Source organism: Argentina silus (assembly GCF_951799395.1).
Source record: "Argentina silus genome assembly, chromosome: 19".
Lineage (NCBI taxonomy): Eukaryota > Metazoa > Chordata > Actinopteri > Argentiniformes > Argentinidae > Argentina > Argentina silus.
Window position 1 is genome coordinate 8,292,496 of NC_139673.1, and position 23,226 is coordinate 8,315,721.

At 46.4% G+C, this 23,226-nt stretch overlaps 2 protein-coding genes across 2 annotated transcripts; both read right to left on the bottom strand.

Annotated features, from left to right (window-relative positions):
* Positions 1 to 149: 149 nt before the first annotated feature.
* On the bottom strand, positions 150 to 18,233 carry usp47 (ubiquitin specific peptidase 47). Its single transcript, XM_083691327.1, has 28 exons — positions 18,002 to 18,233; positions 12,388 to 12,582; positions 11,597 to 11,710; positions 11,254 to 11,407; positions 10,943 to 11,039; positions 10,656 to 10,801; positions 10,261 to 10,340; positions 9,619 to 9,768; positions 9,273 to 9,368; positions 8,947 to 9,099; positions 8,498 to 8,656; positions 8,034 to 8,165; positions 7,718 to 7,794; positions 7,178 to 7,233; positions 6,886 to 6,998; positions 6,644 to 6,751; positions 6,245 to 6,452; positions 5,731 to 5,846; positions 5,420 to 5,539; positions 4,370 to 5,216; positions 3,997 to 4,172; positions 3,818 to 3,898; positions 3,559 to 3,674; positions 3,135 to 3,253; positions 2,664 to 2,794; positions 2,367 to 2,414; positions 2,119 to 2,249; positions 150 to 1,962 (listed from the first exon to the last, which is right to left on the bottom strand). The coding sequence occupies exons 1-28, from the start codon at positions 18,044 to 18,046 to the stop codon at positions 1,788 to 1,790; spliced, it is 4,143 nt and encodes a 1,380-aa protein (XP_083547453.1). The 5' UTR covers positions 18,047 to 18,233; the 3' UTR covers positions 150 to 1,787.
* A 575-nt stretch (positions 18,234 to 18,808) lies between these two features.
* On the bottom strand, positions 18,809 to 20,412 carry clec3a (C-type lectin domain family 3, member A). Its single transcript, XM_083691030.1, has 3 exons — positions 20,288 to 20,412; positions 20,096 to 20,182; positions 18,809 to 19,386 (listed from the first exon to the last, which is right to left on the bottom strand). The coding sequence occupies exons 1-3, from the start codon at positions 20,385 to 20,387 to the stop codon at positions 18,989 to 18,991; spliced, it is 585 nt and encodes a 194-aa protein (XP_083547156.1). The 5' UTR covers positions 20,388 to 20,412; the 3' UTR covers positions 18,809 to 18,988.
* Positions 20,413 to 23,226: the final 2,814 nt, after the last annotated feature.

The window sequence follows — 23,226 nt, forward strand, 5'->3', positions numbered from 1 at the left end:
CATACAGCTTGCACAACTTGCTCATGACAAAATAAAAGGCTCTGAAAACCAAGAAGTCTATTCTATATTCTTCTGAACATATGAAAGAGATATTCTTATTCTTCTAAGATCGGCAATAAGGTCAACATAGAAATTCAGCATGGGTAAAGTGGGGATTCAAAAGATTTAATTTACAATGACAGAATACTGCAGTTATGAAAAAAAAGCATTTTAATTATTTCTCTAAAATCATCTTTAACTATGTTCACACAAGATTTAAACTTCAAACAAAGAAACAAACAGAAATTATTTTTATTCATGTATTGGCGTTTCTACTGTGAACAGCTTGTGGCAGCATGAGATGCCCAGAGGATGTGCTGGAGACACTCTGCTGGGCCCTGCAGTGTGGAGGAGGCCCAGAAGCTGTTACAGTAGGGTCTCTCTGTCGGACTGACTGACTGACTGTCCGTCTGTCTGTGCCCTCTGGTCTCAGTCTATGAAGCAGCAGCAGGCAGGCAGCGCCACATACAAACACATTCTCCCAAAACACGCTGAGGACTCCTGCACCTCAAACCCACAGTACGCAACGTAGCCTCGACAAACACACACTCACAGCGTTCACATCGTGCAGAAATAAAAACAAAGAGGAAAATACACGTCCTAAATTAAACATTGGGTTAAATACAGACAAAAAATGTAAATGTGTGCCAGAGGTCGCTCACAAGACCTAATAAAGATCATTAAGTCTGGGGGCAAAAATAATAATTTACAATGAACAAAACAAAACAAGGAGCTTCTTATTCTTAACATAGTCTACTTCAGAATTCCGTGATAGTTGGAGGACCATTATGTACCAGTGAATGAGGAGGAAGTGATGTAAGAGAGGCGGAGCTCCTACAGGAAGTGTAGGGGGGGAAAAGCAGCAGTAAGTTTTCTGCAGTGACAAACAACTGTGGCATTCTGGGACAAGAGCAGACCCCCTCTGCATCAGCGAATGAAAAATAAAAATCACTTCCTTGAATCAGGAAAGAGTGTAAAAATCCTAACATCGGGTGTGAACAACTTTCTGATTTGCCATTGAGCTGCAGTTTGAATCAACAGAAGAAGAAGAGGACTGGAGAGAGTTCTTTGTGGCAGATACTCTAGGTTTTAGTTTAACAGTCACTAACGTGGGATGGTAGGAGGAGCATGGCTCTAGCCTGGTGAAATATCAGACGATGGAGAGAATTTGGATGAGGTACAATGATCACAGACAGGTCAGGTAGACTATCACACCCAACAATGAGGGAGAGAGAGAGAAAAAGGAGGAGAAACAGACAGTGTGGGGAGGAGAGACAGAGGAGAGGAGAACAGACAAAGAGTGATGTTCCTCTAAGGTTTCCCAGCTCTACTCTGCTCGTGCACCCTTCTAACATTTACGCTCAATTGATTTGTCTGTATGGTCTGTACTCTTACTGCTGCTTTTTCGTTTATTTTTTTAATTAATTTTTTTTATTGAATAGCTTTTGCACTTCCCTTTAAACTTTACAGTACAATAAACTATAGTGCACAATATGATTTCTGAGCCACTCTCTAACGCCCCCTAGAGGTCAGAGTGGAGGGCGAGGGACAGGAGAAATAGAAGGGGGGGGGGGGGGGGGGCATGTCAGCCACACAGCACTGGTGATGACGTCATTGAGTCAACGTGGGGCGCCACGCCAGACAGGGTCCCCTGGCCGGGTCACGCTGAACTGTGGCGGGCCAGGCCAAGTGCTGTAGGCAGAGGCCAGCCAGCTAACCGGGACGGGTGCGCGGGCGGGACCGGAGCCTCAGTCCTGCCCCGGGTCCTTGGGAGGGCCCCCGTCCAGGTAGATCTTCAGGGCTTTCTCCTTGCGGGGAGAGTAGCTGACCCGGTGGCCTGTCTTCAGCAGACGGCTGCTCTCTCTCTTCATCAGCTCGTTCCTCTCCTCATCAGACAGATCCATGGGTTCCTCTGTGCTGTCCCTGCAACGTCAGAGCGCAGCGGTGAGGTTTACACACACACACACACGACACACACAGCAGTGTTACAATGCTGTTATCACAGAGGTGTGACATTGTAGGCAGACAATTAGTGCTAACATGCCCTTATGGTCTTGTGTGAGAGAGCGAGGGGTTTACCTGTAGAAGACCACTGCTCCGTCATCACAGATGTACAGAGGCCATACGTTGAGGGTGGACACTTTAGGGTTCCAGTCCAAATCCTGGTGGATCTCCAACACCGAGATGTCACAAGGAAACGTTCCACGGCCCTGCACGACACAACATGGAAACCAGTCAGACGTTTCAGCAGGTGCAGAGGCGTGCAATTAATAACACAGGGGCACAAAAATAGATCCGTACTGTGCCAAGCAAAGTGGTTTACATACCTTGGCAAACTCCAGGGTTTCAAGGGAAATACCACTTATTTCACTGAGCTGCAGAGAGAGAACATAAAAGAAACATGTCACAATGGCATGTAATATCTGAGTAATTTGCCTAGCTACATGTCTAAGTCTAAAGGGCGATGTTATAGACTGTGAAAAGTGAAGAATGACACCGCGTATCTCACTATTCCCAAGAGGTGTATCAAACCCATTGATGTTGCTTGGGGCAGCACTTAGTGGGGTAAGATGATCTCAATGCCAGGCCACAATGGCGCAGTACAGTCTCACACACACACACACCTTTTCCTTGAGTTCCTCCACACTGCTGCTCTCCAGAACCACTTCCTGGAAGGGCTCCAGCCTCATGTGGGCGGGGCTCCATCGCCGGGTCAGCACAGCCAGCTGGGACATGGACTTCATCTTCTCCGGTTCTGAGAGGTTGAAAGAGGAAGAGGGTTCAAAGAGGGAAAGCCTGGACAACATGAGCTCTCTCCAATTCTTTCTCTCTCTCGACATCCCGACCGTCCCCTGGGCTTCAATGTCACTTGCCTCAAAAACTCCTTAACTCTTTAGAACAGGAAGTGACCTACATAACATCTCAAACAGCCACAGATGACCAATGATATCCAGCACTAACACATCTCAATGCCCATTCCCCCTTAGTTAACCCTTGCAAGAGATGAGATGATTAAAATGGTACGTTATTCATTGATAATGACCGGTGAAATAGTGGAGAGGAGAGAGTTCTACACCACAGAGAATCACTGTTACCATCTAGAACCTCCAGGAAGACCTCCCAGTTGGAGGAGATGTTGATGTCCTCCTCATAGACATGGTAGTCCAGAAACACCGTCCCTGGATTCTTCCACGTCTTCTTCCTGAGTCGGAACCTGAACACAGACACATCCAATTAGGATTCACCAGGACACCCAGTCTCCAATGTGCAGCTGTGAGTCAGAGCTTTTAAAAAGGTCACTGTCGTGACTCAGACATGAGAGATCAGGGGAAAGGCATCCCATAATACTATGAGGCATGACGATCTGTGCTAAAATTGACTTTGACACCGTTTGTTGCAAGTAAATGGGAAACACATCACCCCTGTTGGATCAAATACAGACGGAGCTTTCCTTCCAGAACTGGATAGGTGAAGGAATGAGTGAGTCTTTGTGTATGTGTGATATGAAGTGACGCTCACCTGTCAATACTGAGGTCCAGCCTGCATTGGTCTTTCAGCTGGGGCAGCAGCTCCTCTTTGGACTGCCTCACAGTCATGCCCTTGGCAAACACAGTGTCCACCAGGAACTTACAGGGCTGGGGGGGGGGGGCAAACACACACACAATGTCAAACACGCACAATAACATACACACCCACGGTCTACTGCTCTTCATCTCGCTATTGTGTAAGTATGTTGTGTAAAAATACTGTGTGAAGACGCCCCCGCCCCAGCCCATACCTCCTGGTCGTTCACTAGTAGCTGGTACACCTTCACTCTGTACTCCCCCTTCTTCAGTGCTCTTCCTAGCCGAATGGTTATCTGTGGACAACAACCCAACGGAAGCCCCGTCAGTGAGATTGCAGGTACAAGAGATAACCTAAGGATGATGAGAGCCGCTGCTGGTTCCCAGTACAGACCTTGTTGTCGTCGGAGAAGGAGGAGAGCGTCTCGTTGAGCCGCACGCTCTCAAACTCCTGATTGTTGGAGTAGACGCGGAACACCTTGAACTGGGTGGAGGCCACGCCTACAAAGGGCTCCAGGTTCTGCTTGAACGCCGCCAGAGTTATCCTCTTATCCACCTGGATCAGCACGCCTGACACACACACCGGACGTACGATCAGTTAAAACATGGCGTAGAAAAGATGACGTTATAAGATAAGACGTATATGAGCCTCAGAGAAAAGACAGAGTATAACACATTACAAAACGAAATGTAATATAAATCTGTGAACATCTTAACTGCTGAAGTTAATATGTAACACAGACAGAGAGAGGGAAGAGGAGCCGTACATTTCTGTCCTTCCCCGGAGCCGCCCTCCTGCGCTGCGTAGGGCTCCGCTTTGAAGTACAGGTACGTGGCCTCGGCCTTCGCCTTGCCGTTCTCGTCGTACTCGCTGTCCGTGCCGGAGTCCTCCTCGGCCGTGTCCCACGTCTCCTTCTTGCCCTCGTGGGCCTTGGAGCGCCGGCTGCTGGTGATGCTGTGGGAGTCCAGGCCGTTGGCCAGCTGGATGGGGCCGCTGTCGGCGTTGCACAGCGTGTCGCTGCTGTGGCTGGAGCTCAGGATGTCGCTGTCCACCGAGCTGGTGCTGCGGTCGTTGTTGACGTCTGAGTCCGAGCGCTCCTCCAGAGGGAACGGGTTCTCTGGGTCCGAGGAGGCCCCGCCGGTCCCCCCGGTGGCGCTCGCCCCGCCAGCGGTCGCCTTCCCGATCCGGTTCTCCAGCTCGCGATTGTCGGCAGCGGAGACGGAGGAGGCGGAGTCGGGCGGAGTCTGGGCGGGGGACTCGATGTGCTCGAAGTCACTGGTGTCTGAGCTCTTCTGGCTGTCGCTGGTGCTGGAGCCCTGCTGTTGGAGCTGGAGCTGCTGCTGCTGCTGGAGAGACAGGTTCTTCAGTTTCTCTGTGCTCTCCTCCAGGACAGCCTCCACAGCCTTCCTGTTGCCCTTTGACCCCTCCAAGGACTCCTCGGGGTCACCGCCAGCCTTTTGGCAAATAGTTCTGTTGGCCAGGACGCCAGGCGACTGCTCGGGCAATGAGACAAACAGTCGGATTGTGTTCCCGTGACGATCCAGCAGTTTCCACAAAAGGGAGTATGTGAAATTGACCTGGTGATCCGGTGATTCAGAGCTCTCCACAAACACCTGAGGAGGACATCCATACCAACCACAGAGTATAAATGTTATCACAAAACTCTACACACCACAGAGAAATTACATTCAGATGCACAGTAGTAAAGCTGCACTTAAAAAAAAAAAAAGTAAAAAAAAAGAAGAGTATACTGTATAAGGATCCAAAACATAGAACTACAATCCAACATAAGTAAGTCAGGGACAGGGACAGGGACCTTGTTACTCCTGAAGAAGCCCTCTGCTTTCAGTGTCTTGTTGGGGACATGGAGGAGCCGGAGGTCGTTGTAGCAGCGCTCCAGGACTACGCGCATGGTGTCTGACGAGAGCTCTGTAGCCTGAAAACAACACATGCACTCACATGAGCAGGGAGAGAGAGAGAGAGAGCACTTCAGCACAGACCTTACCACAAATACGGTGGTATCCTTCTCGGTCTAACATGTATAGACCTGATCAGCCGCTGTAGTCACACCTAAAATGTCTGCTATATGAGAAGGGAGTAGAGGGGAGGGTTTTGAAGAGGCTTTACCTGTGCAATGAGCTGCTTGAACTCAGTGACGGTCTGGTTCAAGTAGGCCCGGACACTGACAGGAGAGGCGATGCTCTCACCCTTCAGATTCACGACGTGGACCTTCACCATGACCTCTGAGGAGACACACACACCATCCAGTTAGACACACAGACACAGACACAGAGAGAGAGAGAGAGAGAGAGAGAGAGAGAGAGAGAAAATAATATGGCATTGGAAAATTGCTCTGCTCTGTGTTTTTTACTGTAATTGGCTGTCAGGCTTGAGTGTTTCATAGTGAATGACCGACCTCTACTGTGGTATGGCTGAAGGACTGCGCTCTGTACGGTCATTGTATTGAGGGTTATGAATGCGTGTGCGTATGAATGCGTGACCTCCGGGTTTCCATGGTTAAGAGACTACTATCTGTGTGGTATTAAACTGATACTGGGAGTGCTGACGTCCAGTTTGTATGGCTGGAAGACTATGGCATTGTATTGCATTGTATTGTAGTGTTCCATACGCGTTCCCTTACCTCCAGGTTTGTATGGCTGGAAGACTTGCTCTGGCCTGCGAGTCTCCAGCAGAAGGTCGAACATGTAGGAGGACTTGACCCCGCCCAGCAGCAGCCCCATGGGCGTGTCCTCCTCGCCCTCGTAGGAGCGCTCCAGGTACTCGTGGAACTCGTCGTACTTGACCAGGCGACAGCAGTCCAGCGGGACCACCCCCTCCAGGTCCATCAGCTGGCGGGGCGGACAGGAAAAACACCGAAAATCGATCAATCACTTATAGTGAGACCGATGTTTTAGACAGAGAGTCATGTGCTACCACAGTAGGCATCGGATCATTCTCTGTTCTCTACTCGACTACAGCCGCTGAGCAAGTTTAGTTTTTAAATTCTTTCCACAGCTAACGTCCACTCTGGACGTACTACCTTGTAGGCCATCTCTGTCGCCTCTCGGAGCGTTTTGTCCTTGTGCACCTCGAGCTTGTTCTCCATCATCATCATCATCTTCACAGGATGCATGCAGAACAGCTTGATCTGACAGAGGAAGAGTGAGGTTCAGGTGAGGTTCACGCCTCAATCCAAACACCGGACGACACAATGAACATGGTGGTGGTGCAGTAAAGGGAGAGAGGTGTAGTAAAAACGGTGTGGCGAGTAGGGTGATGTACCTTGCAGGTGTTGCGCTCGATCTCCCTCTGTCTCTTCTCCTGCTCCTCGGACTCCTTCTCCTTCTCCACCAGACGCGTGATGTGCTCCGGAAAGTCCTCAGCCTCCAAGTACTCTGCAGAAGGAAGGAACAACATGTTCAGTCAGACATGGAAATAAGACCCTAAAACAAGAGGAACTCATTGCAGGGAAAAAAGCAAAAAATGTGTTTTACAGGCCTGTAGTTTAACACAATTATTTTATGCACTGAAACTCTGCGTTGACAATGGACATGGTTGAATCGTATTCCCTTACTTGCGTTCCGTGTGGGGTCTTTCAACCTATAGATCAGCATATAGGCATTGGTGGAGCTGTTGAAACAGGAACAGAAAACACCAGTTAACTCAATAGCGGGTGGGACGGTAGGGACAGTCAAGAGTTAAATTTGATCAAAGTTCTACACTCGTTAACAAACAAACAAATCAAAAAAGGAACGCAGGCCCATTACATAAAAGCCGTTATCAACGGGGCCTTTTGTCCTCGTTCGAATAACCGCCCTCTTGTTTGTCTCAAAAAGAGACGTCAATACGCTATACTCAAGAGTCAACAAGCCAGAGATCATCCTAATCTGAGCCTTCCCCCAGCGTTGAACATGACTGGGAGACGTGTGACTGGTCTAATGCTGTTATTTTATCTGTTTTACTGGCTGCTGTATGCATTAGTACAGTGAGGGAGGAGACGGAGAGGAGGAGGCGAGTGGAGAAGTGAGGGGTCTTCAGGGACTTATTGACTGGTTCAGATCAATTCAGAGAGCGGCTGGCTGAGAGGGTGGGTGAGTGAGTGACTACCACTGACCTGGCAAAGGCACTGGAGTAATAGCCTCTGCTCCCTGAGGACCCTCCGTATGTCTTCCTGATATCTTCCTGGGTGATCTGCACGTACACACACACACACACACACACACACACGTGAAGACACTGTACTGTTGTGTTGTTGACAGCTGACAAATGAATGACATGTGAAAACCACAAGGGGTTACATTTCTCAGTCTATTAAAAGCCTTGGTCTCATGCGCGGTAGCCTGGGGATGAGGTTAGTATCGATGCAACCTGGGGACTCAATTTTGTCTTTCGCATTTCATATACAATAACGGTAATCTGAGTGAGCAGACCTTGCTGACGTGCTGGTCGTTGTAGCTGTACCACTGGCCGTCTGTGAAGGACTTGATGCAGGCGTAGTAGTGGCCGCCCGCGGCGCTCCCAGAATGGACCATCACCGAGAACAGCTCAAAGGTCAACGAACTCTGCAGACGAGGGGAGGGGGAGACACTTACATAGCTAACAGCCAGGGCCAAATGACAACACATCCACATCGATAACATGTTGCTGTCTGGAACCTATAGCAGAAACATAGGTGACCTTTGGCTTCACAATTGACAGTACAGCTCCGCTCGGTTCGGCTTGGTAGTGAGTTAATGGTAGTTCAGTCGATATCGACCTGAGCTGTACTGAGCTGGCCTGGTTATGCATCCGCCATAGTTGCTGAAACCATGCTGGAACGGAAACCATCCAAGCCAGCACATTATGGTTGGGCCCTGTAGTGTGTTTACAGGTGTAAGGTTTTGAGGCTGGTTACCTTTGGCTTTAGAACCCTCTCAGTAGTGCTAGTGCTGTCCAGACAGATGCCCTCGTCCACACCGTCGTCCGTGGAGAAGTCGTTGCTCATCTGGTCGCTGTGGCAACTGCCCTCATTCTCTGCCCCACTGTCCGTGCAGCTCTCCGTCTGAGGGGACTTCTATACGGGAGGACATTGATTGAACGACAGAGAGAGAGAGAGAGAGAGAGAGAGAAAAAGAAAGAAGAGAGAGAGAGAACAGAGGTCAGGTATCAGTTACAGTCATCATGAATTAATGATGACCTTCATTGAAATCACTAATAGATGAAAGACAACAGAAATCCCATTGGGGTGGACCTGAGGGACTAGAGGCATGGCACTCCCCTTCCAGGCGAGAGAACAACCGTGCTTTACTGTGTGTGATTGTGAAGCCCCCAGGAGGACACCTCTGGTGGGGTGCCGTCTCTCACCTCGTCCTCCACATCAATGAAGGGGCTCATGTCCAGCTCATCAGGGAAGGTCATGCGGTCGTTGAGTTTGATGCGGTGCATAGTGGTGTAGTCAAAGTCGAAGCGCTTCAACTGCAGGGTCAGCAGGTAGGGAAAGTGCAGAAACCTCAGCCCCTGTGGATGGCAGAGAGCATGGGGTCAGAAGAGCAGTAATGGCTGACCACCCTAAACCCAACATCCCCTTCTAGAAGAAGTCCACCAGTTCAATCACAACAAACAGACAAACTCAGATACCAGACACCGCTCTCTCTTTTTACATTTCTCTTCCAGAGTTCCAGTTTCCTCACCTTACGGGCGTCACATTTTTTCTTGCAGCGCTCGCAGAAGTACTGGTTGGCCCCGTCCAGAGTCTCAGGCTGGACGAAGGCCTGCAGGGCCTCCTCCTGTTTCACAGCGGGTCGGAACAGGCGTCGGATCAGTTAACAACCCGTCTGATCACGTACCTTAACGTTCATGCAACATTGATGTGACGTCATGGTGACACAGCGCAATCACTTTCCGCTTCTTAGAAGACGTACTTCTTCCTCACAGCAGGCTCCGGAGGCTCGATGTTATAACTTGATATGTGTTCATAAACAGGAAGGAATGTTGTTAAGAGTGATGAATAAAAGGGGGACAGTGAGACGCACGTACCACACTGCTGTAAGCCTGACTGGCTCCGAAGGGTCTGATGACCAGTGGGATGTCCAGGTACGTGTCGATCCTCCAGCTCTCGTAGCCACACTCCAGACAGCGTACATAGTCCTTCAGCTTGCCCTGGTACAGCTGGTTAATCAGGTCAGCCTGGCAGAGGGGGGGGGGTAGTGTGAATACTGCTGATAAAACACACACGTACGCTGGCAGACCTTGGACTTCCCTAAACGACCCCACCCTACAGACAATAACACAATCAACAGTTTACACATTTCACTTCCACTAAATAGGTCACTTGGGCAAATCAGTACTTTGACTGTGCATATCTGTGTTAAACACAGGAGCAGGGAAATACTCAATGTAAATATACCATATGCTAAATGGGACTTTTCTCATGATTGTCTTAGAGAACTCAAGCCACTTTTTTGGGGAAAAAGTAGGCCTTGTGCTTCCACATTGAATGTAGTTTTTACTGTTTACACCAAACTCGTGAGATCAGAAATAGCTAACCCTCAGGCTTACTGCCCACCCCCCCCCTTTCCCACAGTAGGGCCTTTGTGCTGAGCCTGGGGGAGGCTCTTATTGGCTGTGTGGATTAGTGTTAGTGTCAGACGAGGGGGCAGGGTCCCCTCTCTCTCATACCTGCTCTGTCTGCTTCCACTTCTGCTCCAGGGCGTCAAACATGACCCTGCACAGCTCCTGGACGTCATGCTGCTGCCAGGCTGAAAACACACACGTTCATATACACACACACACACACACCCCATGGAAGAGACATAGACAAACAATGCGCACGCGTACACAGACAGACAGACAGACAGACAGACAGACAGACAGACACACACACACACGACTCAGTGACCTCAGCATCCCAACAAACAGGATATGCAGTCTGTGCCCCTCCCCTACTCCACACCAATCTCCAATACAATCTCTCTTTATCTAAGACCCTAACACTAGGAGCAGCTCAGCATGGGCCTCTCCTGCTTAACACGGCTGACTGGGGATGTCGAGACGTTGTGCGGAGCGCTGCCCACCCTCGCTGCTGTCCCAGCCGAAGCTGCGCGTCACGTCAGTGGTCTCGATGGCTCTCTTCTTACTGGTCTGCAGCAGGATGAACAACCTCTGCAGCTGGTAGGGGATGCTGTTGACCGGTTCCTCCTCAGACTCCTCAAACTCCCAGCTGGAAGAAAATAAGAGGACCATTGGGGAAAAAGGGGGGACCAAAGAAGCCAGGTTTAGGAGCAGTTGTTTTCTCAGTCAAAACCCAAACGCACGGTACAGGCTTATCATAGAAAAAAGCTCCAAGAGAACAGGCACTCACTTGTACAGCGCATTTCTGAACTCAGGAGTCATGAACAATGTTTGGAGAAGGCTGTTCAAATAGCAGGTCATGGCTTGGTTCACCAAACCCACGTATCCTATAAGAAGGAAGGGGGACAGACAGGAAGTGAGAGGTCAGGAAGGGGTCATGTGACAGGAAGTGAGGTCATGTCTCGAGAGAGAGAGAGAGAGAGAGAGAGAGAGAGAGAGAGAGAGAGAGAGAGAGAGAGAGAAAGAGAAAGAAAGAGAGAGAGAGAGAGAGAGAGAGAGAGAGAGAGAGAAAGAGAAAGAGAAAGAGAAAGAGATATATACCTGTCTCCGACTTGATGAGGATGGAGGAGTAGGAGTATGAGGGGCTGCTGTAGTCGGTGCTGCAGCCCACCGTGCCGTCTCTGGGCAGGGGGCCAATGAAGCGCTCCTGGGAGCTGTCTTCAAGACCGCTGCTCTCCGCCGTACCCGATTCATCCTACACACGCAAGAGGATGGATTTAAGGTTTGGGCATAAACCCACTAGTCTTTCATCATGACTAACTTAGTGCGTTTACACAGTGCGTGTTAACCCTGTGCAGGGGTTCTCCTCCCCCATAGGTATGCCTGGATTCCTAAAAAAAAAAAAATCCAGACAAAATCTAAATAAACTGATTTTCCGACTCACCGATGCGATCTGCGGCTGCTCGCCGTCTTTGTCTGTGAGCTGGAGGAAGTTCCTCTTCCCGGACTCGAACCCGGAGTCGGAGAGGGACATCTCACTGCTATGGTCCAACGGTGCCTGAGGGAGGGGAGGGGATAAGGGAGGGGAGAGACAGACGGTGGTGGCAGAAGTGAGACAAAAACCACACATCAGACTGGCTTTGTTCAGTGCACAATACAGATAGGCAGGTCTGAGCATGAGGGGATCAGAACATAGACTGCAGGGACCACAAAACCAACCTGCAGAGAACATGGGACCTGGCTTAGAGACAAACTAGATCAGCAGCCCCCAAACGAACTTAATACAGGGGTATCTTCTCCCTCCATCTTGATCAGTCAGAGGACATTATCTTTTGTGAGCGGAGTGTACCGCATGTGATGTAGCCGAAGGGAATTTCTATTCTTATTTTCTTCGGGCTGGGCTGAAGGGATGGGGGAGTATCCATCCATCCAGCCAGGAGTGGAAACAGAGCATAATCCACTGACCTACTCAGTGAGATAACACAAGCCTGGACACCTGGACTCTGGCCTGGGTCAGCAGCAGGATTAGCTAAGAGCCAGGTACGAGAGGGACTTGCTCACAGAAACAAATCAAACACACTAATAACCGCAAGAGTGCACTCTTCATGGTGATCCTTTGTCCGATTCAAACATTGGATTAGGCTAGATGTTTAGTTTGGAGCAGGACATGACATAAAAAGACTAGGCTTTGTTTTGGAAAGCACAGTGCACCGTGGTCCTTTATGGTCCTCTCACCATGTCCGCAGAGTTGCCCCACGCCAGGTCAAAGGTGCCCCTCACGTAGCCCGCCTTGTGGGCCACATCTTCAAAGAGCTTGGAGAGGGTTGTGGACACTGGCAGGTTGACAGTCAGTCTCTCGTTGACTGTCTTAGAGTTGGTTGTGTCCTGGACAATACACAGCACCCTGGGCTCCTCTGCTGCATTCTCTATCTGCAAGACACGACACAACACACACACACACACACACACACACACACACACACTGTGAGCACAAAGAAAAGGGACTCTGCTTTCATTCCGCATTTCGTTTTCTGTTTAGAAAATATGATAACATGTTGTCAGTAGTTTGTATACATGCACTCAAGGGGAGCCGAGTGAGAGAGGACAGTGGTTAGGACATTCTTCAAACTCAAACAACGTCATCATACCGGGCACACACTGGGCACAAGGAAACTAGAGCAACATGGTTGTGCAATGCAGTACTGGTATGACCTACTGTGGAGCGTGTTGCATTAGTTCTTGGAAGACTCGCAGCTTAAAACGGTAAGCCAGGAGGCACATTACAGACTGAAAATGATCCACGCCACTTAACCATTAAGCTATCCGGAAAACAAAATTGCCCAAGCTCATGTGGACACTCATTTTTCACAGCTGAAACTCATAGGGTTCAATGTAGCCTCTTTTCACAGACGATGTATCTCAGACACAATGCCTGTTATGCTGACAGTGTATTGTCATTCTGGAGGTGGAGACCCATATAAAAGAGGCCATGTGATTGGATCTTCCTCGAAACACAGAGGACAAAATTCTATTGAGCCTGAGAAAGCTCCTCCCTCACACCCGACACTGTTGTTTTTAGACAACCGCTAGTTAGTTAGAAGTCAGCAAAGGAGATGTCCAACTCCAAGTGTTTGAAGTTTTACATTTACATTTAGAAAACGGGTGATGTCTGATTGGTGCTACGACCTGTCAGTCATTTCATTTGACTGAACACCAACAGCCCACCCACTTCTGACTGCTCAGTAACCATTGAACAACCTATGTTTGATAGATGAGAGTGTCGGGCGTACCGAGTGCTCCGGGTCTGTCATCTAGAGACCAGGTTCAATGTAAAGCAGCTGGTCACAGTGCAGCACACAGTGCATTTCCAAAAACAATACCATGCAATTATTCAAGCCAACAACGATAGCCTTAGGTGTCGTCTGGTTCACAGACGACAAGCCTGGCACACAAGGCAACTGGTAGGCCTCCGCTGTTTCAATTCAGTCAACTGGCAGTGTCGTGTTATTTAGAAAATAACAGGCTAGCCATTTGCTAATTGACTGAAGCCAACATTTATTTCGTGACTGTTGGGGCTCGTTTTTCCCTCAAGAAAGGATTTCCAGGAATGACGCAAGGGAACCATTTCTAAGGCGGGACCACAGTGCCAGTGTTCATGTGACTGAGTGTGTCCAAAACAACTGTTCCAGAGAAGCTTGGGCAATAACACAAGCTTAACAAGCCCCTCTGTTCTTTCATATCAGCAGGAGGCTACTTATTGTGACTTTCCTTACGTGTGTGTTTGTAGGTTGTTGTAAAATGTTTTCCAATTCCTAATCCAAGAACACTATTATCCAAGGGAATTAAAACGGGACATTTATCCAAACACAGGTTGTTATGGTCAGTTTATTGTATTGTATTTTTGTGTGATGTTCAACCAGTAATGTAATATTGTTAACGAAGCAGAACCTCAACCCCCTTAAAGCCCTTGTTTGTAGCAGTCTGAGCACAGCAGGCTAGCTAACACTCAGGACAGCAGAAAAGGATGTCAGCAAACACTACACAGCAGAACACACACACACACACACACACACCCCCACACCCCCACACACACACCCACCCACCCACCCACCCACACCACTCCGACAGGAGCGGCTACCTTGGAAAACCTCTTCTTCACCTCATCGAAAATACTCTGCCTGCAACTCCAAAACATACCCTGGTGATGATGACACACAGGGAGGGGTGAGAAAGAAAACAACAAACATAAAAGATTAAACAGTGCAAACAGCTGTTACGGAGAGAAGGGAAACCGTTACGCAACAGGCCAGTTGTTCATGTGAGTGAACTGGGTTCTAGGGGCCCGCTTTCAAACTCCCATCTAAAGAAAGACCAGTAAACACTGTGATCATTCTCAGCTCTCTTTAGAAACCGGGTGATCTTGGCAAAATGTGGTCTGGCCAACGCTATAGAGAGGCCGCAGATGTCAACACATGAGAGTGTATTATCAGATTAGAGGGTATTTTTATCTCAGATAATATCGCAAGGTGCTGACATGGAAACGTAGCCTAGGTACAGCAAAGCACAGACACAATCATACTGGCCCATACAGCTGTACACGCCTAGAAATTACACACTTGTATTGTGGAATATAACTCAGAACTGAGAGACTTATTAGCTTGCCCTAGGCTTTCTGTCGGTAAATCATTATTGATTGAGTGGGGCTACATTAAGAAACACAAATTCTTCCCTGCCAACTGAGGCAAATTACAGCCATCTAACACCCAGCAGTACAGTAACAGCTCATCACCAGAGGCCCAGCCTTCCTAGGGTGAGAGAGGGGGATAAATAGTTAGTAAATAGTAAAAGTTATCGCTGAAGATAAACAACCTGGTCTAAAGTCACAGGCTGGCAGAGAAAATGTTACCCGTCTAAATTTCAATGGCTTTTGACAAATGCTATCTGTTTTCAAAGTCACAGAAGTCTTTCATGCCTCCCATTTGTACAGTCACTGGTTGGAGAACCAGTTTGCCGTTGCGTTAGTAGTGTACTGTGACAACGTGATTTGGGATGATGAAAAGTTATAAAACATTAGCTTGGAAGTGTGGACTCTCAGCCATATTTCTAGCAAGTGTGAAGGCAATTTAGCTGAAGCACTAAAATGTATGATTGAAATGTTCATGAGAGTAACCTGAGAAAAAAAGGATTAGATTTACTTCCTGGGTTCACAGAATTACCTGAGGTCTAAAAGACTTCCTGAAACACATGCTGACACCGAAAAACTGTGTCTTATCGGCACACTGACTTCGAATCTGCTTTTCTGTGGAAGGTTCCTGAATACTAGGAAAGCAAGAACGGGATTGCTTTCTCCTGAAGGATTTGGTTTTCAATTCAATAGTTAACGAGTTGCCGTGGAAATTACATTGGATTTACATGTATTCACACTGTCAACATACAATTTCCTTTAGATGACAACCGTAGGAGTACAGTTTATACAATTCTAATAATATCCCTGAAACTTTATCAAAAACAAGACTCGGCTGTTTACAAAAAACAAACATGACAATGACCTTCCCTCGTGTAGGGTATTGATGAATTCTAGCCTGTTATCTCCTAGGTCTGCTCCTGGGCCTGCCTTGTACAAGGGCAAAGGCCACTATCGGCAAACTTGACAGTTTTGAGCTCTATAAAGCAACAAAAAAAAAATCAAACTTGCATTTGAGTAAAGGAATAGGGTACTATTCATAACAGAATCCAACAGCAGGTGGGTGTTTGACCCACGCCAGCTTTCGAGGACTAGGCCCTAATCTCAAAGGCCAAAAAACACCCCCCCGCCCTGCTGACTCATCCGACTTCACAGGACCTGCAGTCGTCAACCGGTCAAACGGTTTAACAACAGCTAGCAGGTGGCTCTCTAAAGGCACACACTCTCTCTGGCCAACTCTACAACTCAATAGTGAAGACACACTACAGAGTGGATATGAGACTCAGCCAGGCTGTTCCCTCAGAGACGGTAAAACCCAATCGTCAGGGAGCAATATGAGCTTCATCTGAAAATCTCGTCTCCACTGCAAGTAGGCCCATGCTCAGAAAATCATGATACATTAAAAAAAAAAACATTTCAGGTCCTTTTCCTCAATGACGACTAGCATGTTCTCTATTAATAGGTTCAAAGTAAAACAATTGGAACAAACACATGGAGAGGCTTACGCTACCCATGACCAATTCACTATCATTTTAAGATGGCCATCTAACTGTTATGACAGAGGATTATAATGATGAGGCCCTAGCCTTGCTCAAATGCAGAGTGACAGTGGCCCAGGCAGCGATACGAGGAAAGGTTGGAGTAGATTGTCATCTGCGTTTGGCCGTGGAAAGCAGCGAGCCCTGCAGAGAGCTGAAATAATGGGTTCAGCCGCATGATTAGGGGGATGGAGAGAGGGCTGATCAAGGCCGCGCGGAGCACAGATCTGCACCGGACCTTCAACACACTTGATTACCGAGAGTCTGTCCAGAGACCAGAGCAGATTAAAACAAGAGTCAATTATTCAATTTGGAAGAAATGCATTATCCATCATTGCGGTCTCATCCCTAAGACTAAACATAAAGAGGCATGTCACATGTTTTTACTGGTATTCTGCATTTGTTATTTGTTACATAAAATGTAGCCTGTCATTTGATTTTCCACCATTTGTAAAGATTTGGCAGCCTTTGACACAGTCGATCAAATCTAAGTCAAACAAAGACAGAGGCATATTTCTGACTGCAGTGAAAGCAATCAGTTATTCTAAGCATACAGGCCTAGAACTCTTGCCACAGCTTGACACTGTTTGCATCTGCATTCGGTCAAACTTACTCAGCCAAGATAGTGGCTGAGTCGTAAGGCTGTATAAAGTGTAACGACCACAAAAAAAACACCAAGTTTAAAGAGCACAACAGCTAGCCTACCTGTAGTTGAATTTCTGTGTGGTATGGTATGTGAAAAGGTATGTGAAAAGGTTTTAGACTGTTTTACAATCAACAACGGATAACCCCTTGCCCAGCCTATGCCATGGGCAAAGGCTGGACCTATCTAGTATCTCCAAGTATGCAGTAACGAAATACCTACATTCTTCAACCAAATATTGAATTGAACAATACAAAACATCGAACGTTACGTGGTTAGGATTTTTTGTTTACGGTTGACATGTCAGTCGTATAGTTCTTTCATTTAGCTCCACAGTTCGGAAATAGCTGCTAGTCAACCACAAGGTCTCTCTATTGTTTACTTCGTCGCTGTATGTCATCAGCAGGCCGTCCAGCTGGCTAGCAGGATACGCTAGCAACGCCTATCATCAAAACAATGCTAGCTAACGAGCAAAGTAGCCATTCCATACAGTTTTAATCCACAACTAGGATTAGCTAGCTATCTAACTAGGAAACAGATTACGTGAATAGGCATGCAACCTGTGACTGAGCTCTACACATTGTGTTGAAGTGCATGATTTTATAGTAGCTACCGCGTTTACTGGGCGAAAACAGTTAAATGGCCAATAAAGACAGCTAAAAGACCTAGCCTAGCTAGCATGCTAACAGTCTAGCTAAAAGTATTAGCTTGTCATGTAACAACTGGCTAAAGAACAATCTCAATCTGAAAGCTAGCTAGCTAGCCGATGACAGCTAGCTAGATAGCTAGCCAGTAACTAGCCAGCTAGTCCGGCCAGTGCGGTTTATGTTTCAGTGGATGATGGTGCGATCAAACACTGCATTATCTAGGCTAACAAAAAAACTTGTTGTCAGATGAGTGTGTCATTGATTAGCACAGTATAAAGAGTGCAAAGGGCCTGTCATGATATTGTCACAACCCGGGTTGGGTGTATGATAATCTCACCTCTTTTGGTACGAGCTGGTTCTCTTCGCTGGGCACCATTTCCATTTGTGCGACAGTTTAGACAGACATCTACCCGAGCTCGGATGTCAACGGGAAAACTTAACGACGGTAAACACAAACATGGTCAGTGTTTTGTAAACCCAGGAGTTTATAAAACAAAACTAAAACTAATGAAAACTTCTAATCAAAGTGATTGCGGATACTTTCTTTCTGTTCCACTACCGAAGCACAAACACACACAGCTTTCAATGGGGAAAAATGGCCGACCTTCAGTTTCGCGAGATTTCAGATAGGCTTCAGCGTCACATCTCTGACGTTTCTCTGTTACCTGTGGGTCTCATAGGCCTTTGTGCATACGTACTATACTGAATGTATAGTAATAAAGGTATTTCATGTGTTTATACGGCATGTGCATGTATGAACGTGTGTGTGTGTTGGTGGAGGTAGAAATCAGTAGGGCTCATTGTAATGCATGTAATGGGTTAGGGTTAGAGGAATGATATCAAATTCCTCATTCCATTCCATCTAGTAAAATAAGTCCATCCTCCGATTTCTACCTCCACCAGCCTCTCCTGGTGTGTGTGTGTGTCTATGTGGAAGAGAGTATTAGGCTACAATAAAAAAAAATATAATATGCAGCCGAAATGAATAAATCAATGTGTCACACTCACATAACCTTTCCAGACAGTGTGAGAGATCTACCATAGTAAAATAAACAATCAACTGAAGAACATTGTAAGAGAGGGTCCAGGGATGCAATGGTGTTAGGATTTTTGCGGAACATTTTTATATCCCTACACACCCACAAACTGTACAAGCTAAACATATTGATCATGCTGTAATACAGCTCTATGCAGGTAAAACAAAAAATGACTCAAAAACCAGGATGTGATCATTATTTTTCAACATGTATGTTTTAATCACCAGCATAAATGATCATCAGGTTGTCAACAACCCGTCTGGTCTCCATGGTGGCAGCTACACACTTTAGGGAATGAGGTATTCGCAAATATACTTTTTCGGTCTGAGGCAAACCTCATCGTACCACTTCCCCTGTGCAGCCACTGAAAGAATGACACAGCTCTCTCTTTTGGACCCTGTGGGCTGCTTCTTGGACCGGTCCCAGTTGAAGTAGCTGACAGGCATGCTGTTGACGTCCACATACTGGCCTTCTTTCACAATGTCTGCAACACCTATCCAGAATTCCTTGGAACCTGGGGAACTCCTCTTTGCATAGTCTTTCAAGTCATTGTTTTCATTGAGATCACGTGGAGTGGCCAGGGTTCCTCCCTGAGCGATGCAGTCTTCGTTAGCCTCATGGTAATGCTTGGGCTCCTCGATGGTCAGGTAACACTTCCTGTGAGCTTTGATGCCACGGAGACAGACTGAAAGAAGAGGGCAACAGTTTGATCACATTTCCGTGTCTCAAAAAGGAATGTTTGGACATCTTTATATAAACAGGACTGAGAACAAGCAATGAGTTTCGATCAGTATGTATGTGAAAGTAATACGAGCCCTTTTAGTAAGAGGCAATGCAGAGACAGAGGCATGTCTGTACTGTATAAGACAAACTCTGAGATGTTCTCTCATCCTCCCTGTATAAGCAACCTGCTGTTCCATAACATTATATCTCCTGTAATATCCATCACCATTCATTGTGCAATGGACCTAGTGGGTTTTAAATCCCATAGTCACATGGCTCCTTATCTACAGGAATAAATGAATGCGATACTTACAGATCTCTCTCAACGCCACTATTGAGGTAAAGGTTAGAGTACTCCTGCCCTCTACTGGTGATTGAGCACACCAGTAAATGACAGGTGAAATGGCATATTCCTAACCTCATGGTTTGAGCTCATGAAAAAATGTAAGCAGCACTATTACAACGACATATTGAAAAATGACAAACAAAAAACGCACGCACGCACACACACACACACAAACAAAATAAAAACAACTTTTCTAACTCAGCATAAGAAAAGTACAGTAACTTTGGTGAATCTGCACTGCTTCCCCCTTGAGAGGTACTCCCTCTTCCATCCCACCCTGGCCCTCCCTCTTTCATCCACCCTGGTCCTGGCTAACAAAGCATACCTGTCTGCAGAGCCTGCATCTCCTTCAGGGAGTTCACCTCCAGCCACAGCTTCTCCAGCTGCGACTTCACGTCATCCTCATCTGCCGCTGCATCTCAAAAGAAAGACAGACGATTGGATAAACATGTCAGAGGAAAAGGAGGAGGGGGAGAGCCACTGCAGGTCATTAAGTGTGTGCAGTGGGTATTGTTACCTCTCTGCACAGCCTTCCTGGTACGAGGTGGACGGCCGTAACCCTGGTGGAGCGAGGAAAGGCAGAGAACCAGGAGGATAGGGAGAACCAGACGTGCCATGCCTGAGGCTAACAGGTCCCACCAGACACAGGGGCCCACCTTTTAGAACTGACAAAAAAGCACCAAGGGCAGCTCTCTATATACAGGCTCACTGTTTACTCCTGTAGAACCTTGCTGCCCATTGGCTCACACTGTGTAACTTTGTTTTTTTTTAAACGTCTGGGGGGATTCAAATACCATGGGGCGGAGTGACAACAATGATTGCCCTGTTTCTGCCCATTCATAAATATTGACTTGGGACAAGGTGCAGTTCATTTAGTAGTTTACCCCATTCATTTCACAAACAAGCCGTAAATTCATTGACTGCATCACTATTACAGAATGTTCTAGTGTGAGCAGAATTGACAGCTTCTGTGTTTCAAGTTTGTTCCTTCACTCCCCATTTCATGGCTTATTTGACCGTGCTAAATGAACACCAGAAGGACTATGAATGTTGTTACTAGTGGATGGCTACACAGAGAAGAGATGTGTGATATCACATGATCAGCTGTGAACTGTCGAGGTGTCATACACTGGGTTGTAAGCGTCAAAATCTTTTTAAAAAGAAATGCATGGACACAGGCTCTCAAAATGCATCAACACCGTTCGTGAGGTGATGATGTTTTGGTTGTTAACCAGTTCCATCTACTTCAAATGAGAAGAGAAATACAGATTTTCAGTTGTGTAACCTTAGAAAACTAAGAGTGTCCATTAGAGCTGAGGAAGTCCAGCTCCCTGCTCTGGTGCAGGGGAGGCTATTTATAGCGTGTGATGTTGTAGAGTGGACAGATGAAAGAGGGGTGCAAGTGAGAGAAAAACTCAGCTGTCTAAGTGAGCAGGGATGCCAATGAGGCGTTTCAGAGGCACTTCTTTACAGACACACACCTTTTAAAATCTCTAAAAGGAGTCCAGGACTCGTATGTACCTTCACTGATAGTGGACATAAACAATGCCTGTGTGAAACCATTTAATCTTTTTAACTGAAATAAAACTGAAGGAAAATAGCTATTACAATGTAACACCGATCTGTCATCCCAAACATAACACCTATTGTGATACATTGTCCTCTTCACAGCACTTTCCAGCTCAGTCCTGCTTAGCTTGCTATCAGAGAGCTGCACTATGACCACAGAGTTGTAAAGTGGTATATAAAAAGATGCAATGTATATTTCAAATGAATCAGAGTATGTCAACCGACCAATAACAGAGACTTTGCATTTGCCTCTATGAAAGATTTATGTCGCAGGTTTAAATGGTATCAACTTTGGATAGGTATGGCATTATCATAGGGATAAAGGTCATCCATTTCAGTTTTTATGTTACGTGAGGACATGCTATCTGGGTGGACGTGACATGAGCTTGGTAAAAGGTCAAGTGTATATTAAATGGAATTAATGTGAAGTTATAGTGGTCACATTACTCGAGAAAGGCCACTGGCCTGACAGGTGTAAAAGTGTGAATATTGCATAATGTGGGGTAAAAATCACAAGCCTCATACTGCTAAAATTGAAAACTTCTAGAATTTAAAAAATATTTTTTTAAACATGGATTTTGTCAGAGAGAGTCTCACTCTCAGTCTGTTGGAGAGTGTAAAACGAAAAGAAGTCCTTGACAGGGTGCCCTGTGGAGAAAACTACACAAGCCAAGATAAACACACACCCTTCCCAGAATGCTCTGCAGATAAATTTATTCATGTAAACAGAACTGGACTTCTACATACAGTACAACATAACAAAAACACTAATATCAACAAATACAGGTAAAGAATATCTTCATATAAGTCTGTAATCAGGCTTCAGCTACAGTACTAAACATGCCTACACAGTTTTATTTTTTAGATTTTTTAGATTTAAGGCAACTCGACTATCCATTTGAATGACCTCACATGAAAACACACACATACACACTGTAGGTTACTCTACACTCTAGACCAGGATTAAGAGGAAAAGCCAAAGAGACATTCAAGTTTACAGTAGATGCACTATAAGATGATAGTTCATACAGTATATACTTGATTTTAGGTTTCAACCTTGAGTTTAGAATACATGGACAGAGAGATAGAACGCAGTGATGCGATGCTAATGAAAGATCAATAAAATGTCATTATAAAGCTAATGTTCAATCAAATTCTTTTTCTTCAGCAGTAACAATGGAAAGAGAAGCAACAGCTGGCTGCTTTCTATAACTTGACTCGAGTCATGCAGTGAGTGGACCATTTCTTTCCGTACACATCACAGGGCACATAAAAAATAAAAATAAAAAAAGGTCACTGATGTTAAATGTAGTGAAAAAACAGTATGTGCTTTAAGTTATTTGGCTTGGTTTGGGGATGCTCCTGGATGTGGATGTAATATCTAGGCTTGCGGTTCACTAGAACCAACCACCTGTTAGCATTACAGTTAACTACAGTTTATAACAAGGTGATTCAATGGCTTTCATCTCCATACATCAAGGGTAGTTTCAAATGTTCAATCAATAAATAGCTTTGCTTGTTGGACAAATTCACACTTTCCATATCAATAATACTAGCACAATACCGTTTTTTATAGTGCATCTCACATGAGAAATTCTAATACTTCATATAACTCCTTCATATAACAATGACTGTCAGAAATACTTCCATAACAGCTTACTGACACCACGTAAGCTCATCTGTAAGTGAATGTGTCTTGAGTCCTTCTTCTCTATAGCACCCTCTTGTTGTGTGGCATTGTACACTACAGTATACACCAGGCACCAGCAGGTAAACAGAACACAGCTTCTTACACACATGCAAAAGGAACAGCGACCAAGAGACAGGTGTGGCCGAATCATCAATAATAACCTGTCCTGACCACTGCGTCTTCCTTCTCTACAGTCT

Coding starts and splice junctions, on each gene's coding strand:
- usp47 (XM_083691327.1), bottom strand. CDS start 18,046: ATGGAAATGGTGCCCAGCGAAGAGAACCAGCTCGTACCAAAAGAG. Junction 4,173..4,369: donor CTCCGGGGAAGGACAGAAAT/GTACGGCTCCTC, acceptor TGTGTGTGTCAG/GCGTGCTGATCCAGGTGGAT. Junction 3,675..3,817: donor TACTAGTGAACGACCAGGAG/GTATGGGCTGGG, acceptor CCCCCCCCCCAG/CCCTGTAAGTTCCTGGTGGA.
- clec3a (XM_083691030.1), bottom strand. CDS start 20,387: ATGGCACGTCTGGTTCTCCCTATCCTCCTGGTTCTCTGCCTTTCCTCG. Junction 20,183..20,287: donor CAGGAAGGCTGTGCAGAGAG/GTAACAATACCC, acceptor TTTGAGATGCAG/CGGCAGATGAGGATGACGTG. Junction 19,387..20,095: donor GATGCAGGCTCTGCAGACAG/GTATGCTTTGTT, acceptor CTCTTCTTTCAG/TCTGTCTCCGTGGCATCAAA.